Here is an 11,536-nt window from a genome sequence, read left to right as displayed (position 1 = left end):
TCTCTCTATTGCTTTTAGTTTTTTGCAGTCTAATCATCGAGAGAGCTTCGGCTTTCCTTCTGTGTCAGCGATTTGGGTCTTAGCTGTGCTCATTCGCTTTCTGCTCAGTCCCATTGACTTTTCACTTTCTCGTTGTGTTGTTCTGAGCCTCCTTTTGTTTCTTAAGCTCTGGTATCGGTGGCTTTCACCTCGTTCTTTAGCTCTGCCATCTGGTCTCTAAGCTCTCCTTTTAAAACGTTGCCTTCTTAAGCTCTAAAATGAGACACTCTCCCAGGACGGTTCCTTCTGGAATGGTTTTGTTCTGTCTTTGGTCTCCCCCTCCCTGCCCCCTTCTCTCGTCCAGCAGCCCCCACAGCCTCGCAGAGGGACAGAGGAGCCAGCCCACCAGGGAGGACACTTCTGTTTTCCGTGGGGACATTGGCAGCCGATCTGGCCACTGTGGCTTCCAGACCACAGACCAGACACCACGTGAAGGCGGGTTCTGAGGTTAGAAAGGACAACACTTGACTGACCTTCCTGGAAGAATGAACCCGGTTTGGAAATGCATTACTTTGAAGCCCCATAATGTGTCCCGGCTAAATGGTGCTGTGATGACTGTTAGCAGGGTGGCAGGCCTGTCAGCCAACGCTTAGTCACCCAAGAAAGATGGCCCTGTCGATTCCCATCAGCACAGATAAGCCATTTAATTTAATTTTAAAATGACTATCAGGTGCTTAAAAGAGCAAGCATGAATGAAAAACAAAGCTGCTCATCTTATTTACCCCGGAGCAGGTAACTGTGCGACTCATCGAGCTTGCCAGTTAATTAACTCTGGCCTCTGGGGGAGCAGCTCACTAATACGGGGAAGCAACACGCCCCGGCCCCACGGGCGCCACGGCCTAGCTCACCGGGTGCAGCTTCTCTGCGGCGTTCGGGGCTCTTCGAGTTGGGGGCTCGCACCCCGTGCACGCGGCCACTGCCGCCCCTTCGCGCCTCCGTGCTCGGACCCCGAGCTCGGACAGGCCCGCGCGCTCCCCAGCCCCACACTCGTCAGGACCCACGGAAGCGGACGCGGGCTCCCCGGACAGGCCACGTCCCTCCTGGGAGCAGGTCCGCCGAGGAGCCCCGTCTCCGTGGTGACGGGTCTGTGGGCGGAGCTAGGCCTTGTGGGCGGAGTCCTCGCATCTGTCACCGCCGCGCCAGGCCGCAGGGCTCGGTCCCAGCTTCTCTCTGCGCCGTGTGCACTTGGCCTTGGGGCCCACAGTGCGTGCACGTGGCTCGCTGTGTCTGTGCGCACCGGGATGCAACCTTCCCCCCCAGCCCCGCAATAAGTCCTTTCGGTAACGAACGCCTAGTTGGTGTTTTTTAGTCGATATTGCTAAATGAAAAGTAGCCTTTCCTTCGATTATAAACACTCGGTTCTCAGGAACCAAAGTGGTGACGCGCTATGAAGTCACGTCATAGAGCTCTGCGCAAACCTTTGTAGAGACCTCGGTCATGACTCACCTGGCCCAGGGGGTCCTGCACCTTGCTCCCCACTCTCGGACTTGGCGGGGGCGGGGCTCCCGTCGTCCCTGTCCTCCCGCCACTGTGCTCGGAGCGAACCTGTTGAATAAATGAGTGAGTGAGCGAGTGAATAAATGACTGGCCCAGGCAAGTCGCTGTGGAAAGGGGGGCCTGGGGAAAGGTTTCAGGTGTGGCAGGCGTGTGGGCAGGACCCACCACGCAATTTGCAGGTGTGACCAGGAATCTCAGAGTAAGTGTTAAGTGAGGCTGGGGCCCTTCCCGGCCGGACCTGTGGGATGCTGGCCAGGTGTGGGGGTGGAGGAGAGGACCGAGACCCATATGCCCGTCACCTGGACCTCTCACCCCACCCCCTCCCATGTCTGCTGAATGTGGGGGGGGAGGGCTCCGCTCTGAAAGCCGATAATGCCCAGGGACCCCCTGGAAGGGGGAGGAACCACAATGTACCCTTTGCCATCTGCGCCCGGGATTGGGCCAGGGGCCCCAGGATGGGGTGGGCACTGGGTGGGAGGAGGCTGTAGACACCAGTGCCCCTCATCCCGTGTCCTCTTCCAGGCCAGCCCGGCTCTCGGGGCCAGGAGATGGCTCCACGAGTGCTTCTCCTGGATCTGCAGAAGGCTCTGTTCCTTGTCCGTCGGGTGCCCGGCCAGCCCTCGCCAGGCCTGCATGCTGCCCCCGGTGTTGGGGGCTGCCGCACCCCTGCCCGCTCTCCTGGGGACCCCACTCCCTGGGCCAAATCCCACTGCCCACTGCTTCCCACAGGTTCCACTCACCCAGACGGTCTGAGTGGTAAAGGAAGACTCACTGGAGTGATGACCGTTTTTGTTGGACAAAATTCTCATTATCTCTACCAAGAGCAGAGGAAAGGGAGAAATCTGTGTTCACTGCTTTTCATCAGAAGCATCTGAGTATTAACAGCCCCTTCCAAGGCCCCAGTTACTAGGTTTGGTAACCAGTGAACCGTTTTAAACAAACAATGTGGATTTCTCTGAATTTGCTACAGAGCCAATTTGTAATTGAATTAATGAAAGAAGCAGGTCTGCTATTAAGTGTTATTAAATTCTGTTTGCTTGTATCTTGGCCATTTGAAACATGACTATTGTTTTAAAAGAAAAAAAAAAACACTAGGCTGTCAGGCAGCGTGGAAGGAACAGGCTTGCGGAAGCAGCTGCGTGTGAAACCGGGGCCCGCCTCGTGCCGAGTGTGTGCCTTTGAAAACAGGCAAAGAAGAAAAACGATTGGAGCTTTAGGCGAAAGAGGAGTGGACACAGGGCCGGAGGGTTCAGGGAGTGGACTTGGCTCGGATACAGCCCATAGATGGGCTCGGAAGTTATTTTGAGCCCAGGGCACCTCAATGGGAGTGCATGTCACTGTAAATTGGGAAGACCTGTGAACCGGCCCCAGCGTGGGGCACACGTGGCGTGCAGGCAGGGGTCCAGACCCGCAGGGACAGCTGTTGGACAAATGTCCATCACAAAACTACACAGGGACCATCTCAGCAGCGCCACCATGTGGCCGTGAGCTGCATGCCAGCAGTGCATGTCCTGCCCACCTTCTATCTCTTTCCAGCGGATGGGTTTCTTCGTGGGGGGTGTGGTGGTGGTGGAGGTGGGGGGTGGGAGTGGGAGCGGATCTCTGCTTTGAGTTAGCCCCAGGATCCTCGGGCAGTTCTTCCCGGAAAGCCAGGCTTCGTGAGGTAGGTAAGACTGAGGCGAATAGAGACATAAGAGCGATTCATGACCACGTTTTATGAAGGAGGCCAACCTGTTGCAGCTTAGTTGTGCTGGTGCCTCCGCCTGGCCACCTGGGTGACCTGCCTGTTCTCCAGCCTGTGGACCCGGTCAGTGCCATCCTCCCCCCGGGCACCTCCTCCACCCTCGCATGTCCTGGTGCCTGCAGGAGCTGGGCCCAGCCACGACTCTGGCTGACAGAGCAGGCTTTCAAACACGGGAACGCACCACCTCCCAAGGCGGTGTGTCGAGATGTTGAGAGGTAATTTTCTAGGTGTCAGGTTTCCTGTGCGGGCTGCGAACCAGCCGACTTTGATATGACTCTCGCTGCCTAGCGAGTTCTAACACAGGTGAGCTTTGTAAGTTTGAGCTCATGGTATGTCCCATGTTAAACCACAAACAGGACACTGCTCACTCATGGTGCCACATGTCATAACTTCTGGATTTTTGTGGACCCAGGGGGTAGATCCTTGGCTAGCAACTGGCTTTTGAGGCCTCACTCACCACCAGCTTTTTGCTTCCATCATTCACTTAGAATTTGGGGACCACCTAGAATAGAGTGTTTGGGGGCTTGGGTGGGAGCCTGTAGAATTCTCTGCCGAGAATGGAGAAACTGGGACCCTCTGGAGCTTCTCCCAGCAGCAGGAGCAGGACCTGGAGGAGGGGGAGATCGGGGTCCCCAGGGAGGAGAGGTGGAGGGGGCTCTGTGGGGTGCACACCCAGTAGTCAGGTCCCCAGGGAGGAGAGGTGGAGGCAGGGGCTCTGTGGGGGTGCACGCCCACTGGGCAGGTCCCCGGGGATGGGCACGTGTAACTGGGCCAGCGATGAAGGTCAGTGAGGTGTAGACTCACTGCTCCACCTCAGGGCAGGATGACCACGCACGTCCCCTCTGACCTTGAGGACAGGTGAGGCCCTCACCCCCCCAGGGACTGCAGTCTCATGCTTTTCTCTTCCAGGGCCGATCTCTGGGGAGACGGCTCCTGGAATCTGGGGCCCCCGGCGGCACCAGGAATGACTTTTCCTCTCCCGGAAAGCGACTCCCCTGGGATTGACTGCGGCGCTTCTGGAGCTTGGGCCAGGCTCCCAGTCCTGTGCAGAGCACGGGCCACCTGACTGCAGCAAGGTGAGACCTATAGGAAGCCTGGCGCCCTCCTGCGTCTGTTCCCACTGCCCCGTGGGCCAGGCCAGCTCGGGACACCCCCACCCCCACCCCCCTTGGACAGCAGGACAGGAAGCAGGAGGAAGCAGCTGCTCGGCAAGGGGCCACCAGGACCTCCTCCTGGTCCCTCCCAAGCCCTGCAGTTGTCACTGGCAGGAAGAGTCGTCCTGCCCAGGCCAGCTCTCAGCTCCGGCCCTGGAGGCCAAAGCCGCCATGGACAACAGATAACCAGGTGGGCGTGGCCATGTGCCAATAAAACTTTATTTATAAAAACGGGCGAGGGGCCGCGGGTCCTTGTTGGCTGACCCCTTGGGTCAGGCGCTGGGACAGGGACCCCCCCGAGACAGCGGACCAGCCCCGACTCTGGCAGATGAAACGAGGTCCGCAGCGTTTAGCCGGCTCCTCGGATCGAGGCGGCGACAGCGTCACACCCCGCACTGCCCCGGGGCGGGCGCCCCTGCCGCCCCTCGCGCCGGCCACGGAGAGGCTCGGCGGGCTCTTGGAGTCCGAGGGGTGGCTGCAGGAGGGCGTGGCCCGCCGCCCCCCGAGTCCACGGGCACTGCTGCCTGGGGGATGGACGGGGCCTCAGCACATGCAAAAGGGGTGGCCATCCAGGCGCTGGGCCGGGTACCGTGGGAAGGCACGAGGTGTGGGGCCGGAGCCGGCTCTCAGCGGTGTGCTCGGGCGGAGGCCCAGCCAGGACGGTCCGCGCTCCTGGCAGGTGGCTGACCCCGAAGTTGGCCTCCAGAGCGGGGTCCCCGCTGCTCCAGGGCACAGGGCCCGCTGGCTGCCGGCAGCCGAGGAGAGGTCCCAGCCGGAGATGGCACAGGCACGGCCGGGCTCTGGGCACTGGCGCGAGGCGGCGCCCTCCCCAGGGCCCGGGGTCCGTGCTGGGGAAGGGGCGGGGGTCAGTGCCGCCCACGCTCGATCCAGTTCCTGATGGTCCACCGCTGCCCCGAGCACCTCTGCATCACCAGCCGCAGCCCGAAGCTGGCGTCCTTGGACAGCTCCACCTCCAGGCACCGGCCGGTGTCTCGGCTCACGATGGGGCCGCTCTTCAGGGGAGGGAGACGGGGTCAGCGCCCGGGGCTGTCCCGACGGCACCTCAGGAGTGAGGGGTGCAAGCCCCATGTGGTCGCTCATGGCCGCCTGAGACTCGGGGCCCTGTCTACCCCCCACATCCCTCCCATTGGCCCTGCTCCCGGGGTCTGAGGGTGACCAGGTGACAGAGTCCAGGCTTCGGGCATGTCCCTGGCACCTCCCTCGCTTCTGGCATGTCTGACCTGCCCTCGGTCACCTCGACAGGCCTTCTGGTCCCCAAACACCGAGGACACTGGCCGGAGCCTGAGGACCCCCAGGCCAAACCCTGTATGTTCTCCACCCTTCTCCCGCCGTGTCCCCACACGCGGTCTGGGGACTGCGTGTCCCAGCTCCTCTGGCCTCTTGGGGACCCAGGTTGGCTCCGCCTAGCCCCACAGCCTCCCACGCCCCAAGCCCCAAACACCGTCCCGGGCCTGCTCGGTGGCTGAGGCTGTCGGGACGGAGATCAGGAATGTATCCTGGACATGTGCTGCCCAGCAGGAGCTTGGGCGTGAGTGGGTGGTCGGGGACGTGGGGAGAACATTCCTGGGGCTCGGCAGTGCCTGGGCAGAGGGTGGAAGGGACGCAGCCGAGGGCCCGGGAGGGCTGGCCCCATGTCCTGCACCCTTTCCCAGGCACTGGGTCCACGACCGCCCACCGAGGGTGCGTGTGATGTCCACCCCCCTCGGTCCTGAGAGGGAGGCCACCAGCACACTCGTCAGCCCTCCTGTCTGTCCTCGGGGCTCGGCATTCGAGCCCAGCAGCCCCCACAGGGCCCAGGGGCTGATCCAGCCGAGCCTGGGGAGCTAGCCTGGACCCCTCGCCTGTGGCCGGCGGGTGGCCGTCCCAGGCTGCCTGTCCCCGGAGCTCGCCAGGCGTGGGCTGCAGGGCAGGGGAGTGTGAGCCTTGGCTGGGCAGACCGGCCGGCCCCTCTCTGGCTGTGACCCTGGGCAGGTGGCCTAACCCCTGTGAGACGGGTTTCATGTGGGAGCAGCTGGCGCGGGGTCCCCACTGCTGTCAGCCCCTCACGGCCTGGCTCACAGGGGCAGCCGGGTCCCCGCTGACCTGGGCGAAGTCCCACAGCCGCTGCGCCGGCCGCGTCACGTCCTCGCACTTCTTCAGGGCGGGCGTGCGGGCCCTGCCGTCGTCCACCAGGCACTTGGAGTCGGGCAGGAAGGTGGTGGAGCCCAAGGGGCCCAGCTGCAGCAGGCCCTCGGCGCTGTAGCGCACCAGCTGCGGAGGCCGCGGGCTGTGGTGACCTGGGCGGCCGCTCCCAGGCCGGGCCAGGGCTGGCCCCGCTCGCCAGCCCGTTCCTCCCATGTTCCCGGCGGGGCCACCACGCCCCCGAACCACACCTCAGCCTCAGAGTCACCTCCTGCACCCTCAGTCCCCAAGGCAAGCACACGAGGGGCCGAGGCCACACGGCCGTGTCCCAGCTCACACTGTTTCTGCGAAGGCGGCGCTCGCTCACAGCGGAGACCAGCGCTGCAGACTCCCGCCACCCCCGCTGCCTGGCCCTGGGCACGTCATGCCACCCTCTGTGCCTCGGGTCCCCGTCTGTAACCAGGAGCTCACAGGGCGTCGGGCCCGGTGGACGCCCGGCGTGAAGTGTTCCGTGCACAGCAGCGACCCGTGCATGACGGCGCCCATCTCCTGGGTGACGTCTGCACCGTGGCAAACGCTCTGCCGTCAGCGTCCCCTGTGGCACAGCCCTGAGGGTGACCGCCACCGTCACCCCGGAGGGGGCCCCGGGCCCGGGGGCCTCACGATCCGCCCAAGCCCACTGGCACCAAAGGCCTCGCTCCTCACTTGCCTGGAGCATGAGTGAGTGTGCATGTGAGACTGAGTGCAACTGTGTGTGTGTGTGAGTAAATGTGAGTGTGAGAATGAGTGTGTTGCAAATGAGTGTGAGTGTGAGTGTGTGACTGAGTGAACGTGTCGTGTGTGAGCGTGTGGGTGATGGGCGTGTATGAACGACTCTGGGTGTGAGTGTGTAACATGACTGTGTTGTGCTGGGTCTGAGTGTGTGTGAGTGTGTTCCGTGTGAGTCCGTGTGTCTGTTGCATGTGCGTGTGTCCTGGAGGCCCCCACTCCACTCCGGGTGGCCTCACAGCACAGTGGCGTCGGGCCGCCTGGCCGGCCTGCCGCACCCCCGCCCTGCGGTCCCCGCGTCCCCCTGCCCTACCTGTGAGGACATCCCGTGGCAGGGATAGAGGATCGCTCGGTCATCGTCCTCGGCTCCCTGGTCCAAGCAGTAGCCGCTGGCTTTGCTGTTTCTCACCTGCAGCCAGAAGCGCAAGGAGGAACCCACGGCGGGGTCTCAAGGCCAGGCCGGGCCGGGGGGCTTCACCCACCCTGTCCCCTGACAGGGCCAGAGGGGCCTGCTCTGCGGCCAGCTGTCTCAGGAACAAGCCTGACGCCCAGGGGCGGCTGAGGCCCGGCGGGGCTCAGGGTCTGCCCTGAGGCGAGGAGGGGCGCGGGGCAGGGGCCTGGGCTCCGGCCGGTGAGCTCGCTGGGGAGGGGCTGGCCGGGCTCCTCGGAAGGGAGCTGGGACGTGAGCGTGCTGGGGGCCGGGCACCGGAGTGGCAGGGTTCGGGGCTTGGGCGGGAAGCCTGCCTGACCCGAGGCCCACCCGGGCACAGGCGGTACCTCTCCGTACGTGAGGGTGTCGTTGTAGGTCCTCATCTCGGGGTACACGTTCTCCAGGTACCACTTGAAGCTGCGGCATTTCAGCCTCTGGCGCAGGGCCAGCCGCTCGGATACGTCCCCGAAGTCCACCCCGGGGTTCTGGAGGCGGAGACGAGGCAGGACCGGCGCTGAGTGTGTGAGACCGCACGACTCGGCCCCCGCCGTGATGGGGTGCTCCAGGAATGGGGGGCCTCCTCCTAGAGGCAGCCCTGCCCCTCAGGGCTCCCAGGCTGGACCTCATCTGGGGCAGCCCCCTGGCCCCACCCCTAGGACCCTACAGGTTCAGGACGGCTGTTTCTGGCGGGAGGGGCCTGGACAGAAAGCTGCTGGCTGTGTGTGCGGCCTCGTCTGTCCCCCTGCACTGGCCTGTGCCCCTCCCAGGGGGTGACCTCTGAGCCCTTGGACACCCCTCCTGGTAAGAGTGTCCTTGTCTGCTGGGATCTGGGCCAGGCCAGAGCGTCCATGCTGCAGTGTGACCCACGCAGGGGTCGGGCTGCGGGGAGTCAGCCTGGGGGCTGCGAGGGCTGGACACTGAGGTAGACATGGGATGTCAGCCCTGAGCGCGGGAGCCCCGCTAAGCTCCGGGCGCCGAGGCATGCCACAGGTCCCCGCCTGGCGACACTCCTTACACGTGGTGATGCGTCGTTGCCAGGAGAGCTGAGCGGTCTGCGTGACCCCCAGAACCGGCATCCCCGCTCTGTAATAACCCACAACCCTGGATGAAACGCTCTGCTGAGTTCTGTCCCCCTGGCCAGTCACTGCATCTGGGGGTGGGCCTGGGCCCCGACACGGGACCAGCGCCGAGCCCCTGGGTCTGCGTGGGTCTGAGGACGTGCCCTCCCCAAGCCCAGGGCCCCTCAGCCCTCTGTCCACGGAGACAGACACAGGGCCCGGTGTGACGGGCAGCCGCGGGCAGGCGGCCGAGCGCCGAGTGTGGGGCTTTGGGACAGTCCCTTCACCTCTGGGCCGTGGTTCCTTCATCTGCACAGTGGGGTGATCACGGAGGAAGCCCCGTGCAGCCCCACGAGGACCGAGGGAGTCTGCAGGCGTGGGGGCCCCCCGAGACCTCGACGGTCAGAAGTGGGGGGCGGTCGCTGGTCAGTCCGGCGGCCATAGCGCCCTAAGCTGCCTTTCGAGGGTTACTGGGGGTGTCGTAGGGTTAGAGTTTCCCTGTCGGTTCACTTTATGGAAAACGAGGTGCTACGAGAGGTGAGCCCGCTTATGCTCTACACACGAGAGCGTGCGCTCACGGCCTCCTGGTCCGCGGCTGGAAACCGCCCATGGGGCCCCCAGGGAGTACTGGGGTACCTTCTGCTAGCAGGTAGGAGACTGATTTAGGGGGTTGCACTGAGAACTGAAACTGTCGGCACACACTGCACACATAGCGGTGAGCGCTGCTTCTGCAACCTTGTCGTGTGTGCGAAACCCCTGTGCTGACGTACACCTGCACGCGTGTGTGTCGGGTCATGCTACAAACTCCAGCTCTTACTGCGGCCGACGTTAAAAAAAAAGCTGTGTCCAGGACGAGTCTCCACCAGGGGCCGGAGATCTGAACTCTCCCATGAGCAGGGAGGCTAGTCCCAGACACGGCAGGGGCAACGGGGACTGGTAGCCCGGACAGCGCCCACATCAGGGTGGCCTTCTCCTCAGAACATCACGCAGGTGCACACACGCACACACACGCAAATGCACACACAGACGCATGCACACGAATGCATCAAGACAGGCACACGCACACAAATGCACACACAGACACACACAAATGCACATAGACGCACACACACGCAAATGCACACAGACACATGCACATGCAAATGCACACACACACACGCAAATGCACACACATACACACGCAAATGCACACAGACACATGCACACGCAAATGCACACACACAAACACACACAAATGCACACAATATACACACACAAATGCACACACATACACATTTAAATGCACACACAGACACACACAATGCATTATGGATCACACGAAATGTACACAGACACAATGCACACTGATGCACACACGACAATGCACATTAATCGGACAAAAGACATGTTAACTAAATAGCCAACAGCACACACAGATCGCCATGACAAAGAATGCGCACACAAACTCATGCATGCACGTACATGCACACGTGACACACATAAATGCAAGCGCACACCTCCATGCATGCAAAATACATACAAGCACACACACGCAAAACACGTGCACACGTGTGAATGAACGTACGTGTACACAAATGCAAACATGCACAGACACACAAATGCACGTGCAGAAGCACGTGTTCACGCACATACACAGGACATACATGTACATGTGTGCACACATGCATCCCCAAACCCGCTTCTCCAAGCTCCCACCCCCAGAGCCACAGGCCACTGGTTGGAGCCTCTGGCTTGTGCCCAGCCCCTGCTTCCTGCCGGCCTCAGGCAAACGGCTCCCCCAGGCCTTCTGCGCCCCCCCACAGGGCAGCCAGAGCTGCAGGTCACCAGACGCGGGAGCAGCAGCCGCCTCTCCTAGGGCCGGTGGGCCCTGAGAACCTTGTTATCAGGTCCTGCAGAGGACCCCGGTATGTTTTGCTCTGCCACTTATCAGGTGTGCGTCCGTGCACGAGCGACTGGACCTCCCCGTGCCTCGGCTTCCCTCTGTTGCAGGGGATAACGTGATTGCTACGGTGCTTCCCGCGGTGTTATCATCACCGTCGCGTGGCTGTGGCCCCGACCCGAGCTCGCTGGGAAGGGCTCCCGAGCAGGAGGGGGACACTGTGGTCCAGGAGGGGCCGTCGTCCCCGGGGAAGAGCTCGCCCAGCAGGAAGTGCCCCCATCAGCCCGGGCTCTGCGGCTCGGCGTGGACCAGCGTGAGCCGTGCGGGAGCAGCTGCCTGCTGAGCAGCTTCATGGCTGTTCGCAAGGGCTCTCACTGGCGGGGCCGAGGACAGCACCAGGTGGTCAGGAGGCCCTGCCTCGCGGGGGCCACACCGGAGGCCGGCCCCAGGGTGCCGCCCCTTGCCCCTCGCTGGCTCCAGCTTCCATCGCCCCGCGCCCCTGCTGCCCCCTACTGCCCGCTTACGGTCATGGGGATGTTCCAGGCCATGTACACGTGGGACTTGAAGCCGTCCATCCACACCTCGGCCGCCCGCAGGGCGTTGCGCTTGGCGTAGTAGTCGATGTCGTTGTTGTAGGGCTTCCTGGAGCGCTCGATGTGTGCCACGCGGGAGCACGGCAGCACCTCCATGCTGCCGCCACACTGCCACACCTGCCGGGACAGGCCCGCTGGGTGGCGCCCGCACGGGCCAGGGCACGGCGGGCACCCGGGGCCTGTCCGGGGGTGACGGCGAAGGCGTCCGCGTGACGGGGCCTTTCCTTCCTCC

General features: G+C 63.0%; 1 protein-coding gene across 1 annotated transcript; it reads right to left on the bottom strand.

Moving 5' to 3' along the window:
• Positions 1–4,751: 4,751 nt before the first annotated feature.
• LOC120615970 (polypeptide N-acetylgalactosaminyltransferase 9) lies at positions 4,752–11,536 on the bottom strand. The gene is made up of 5 exons (XM_039879201.1): positions 11,236–11,536; positions 8,122–8,259; positions 7,658–7,753; positions 6,538–6,705; positions 4,752–5,447 (listed from the first exon to the last, which is right to left on the bottom strand). Exons 1-5 carry the CDS (start codon positions 11,398–11,400, stop codon positions 5,301–5,303), a joined length of 714 nt encoding a protein of 237 aa, XP_039735135.1. The 5' UTR covers positions 11,401–11,536; the 3' UTR covers positions 4,752–5,300.

The sequence above is a fragment of the Pteropus medius genome, unplaced genomic scaffold (assembly GCF_902729225.1).
Source record: "Pteropus medius unplaced genomic scaffold, Ma_sr-lr_union100, whole genome shotgun sequence".
Classification (NCBI taxonomy): domain Eukaryota; kingdom Metazoa; phylum Chordata; class Mammalia; order Chiroptera; family Pteropodidae; genus Pteropus; species Pteropus medius.
This window is presented reverse-complemented; position numbering and strand designations above follow the sequence as displayed.

Bases quoted from the DNA above. Each gene is read 5' to 3' on its own strand.
- LOC120615970 (XM_039879201.1), bottom strand. From the start codon at position 11,400: ATGGAGGTGCTGCCGTGCTCCCGCGTGGCACACATCGAGCGCTCCAGG. The intron at 6,706-7,657 runs GTAGGGCAGGGG...CGGCCTCCGCAG, and splicing joins GCCACGGGATGTCCTCACAG to CTGGTGCGCTACAGCGCCGA. The intron at 5,448-6,537 runs GTCAGCGGGGAC...CCTCCCCTGAAG, and splicing joins GGCTGTGGGACTTCGCCCAG to AGCGGCCCCATCGTGAGCCG.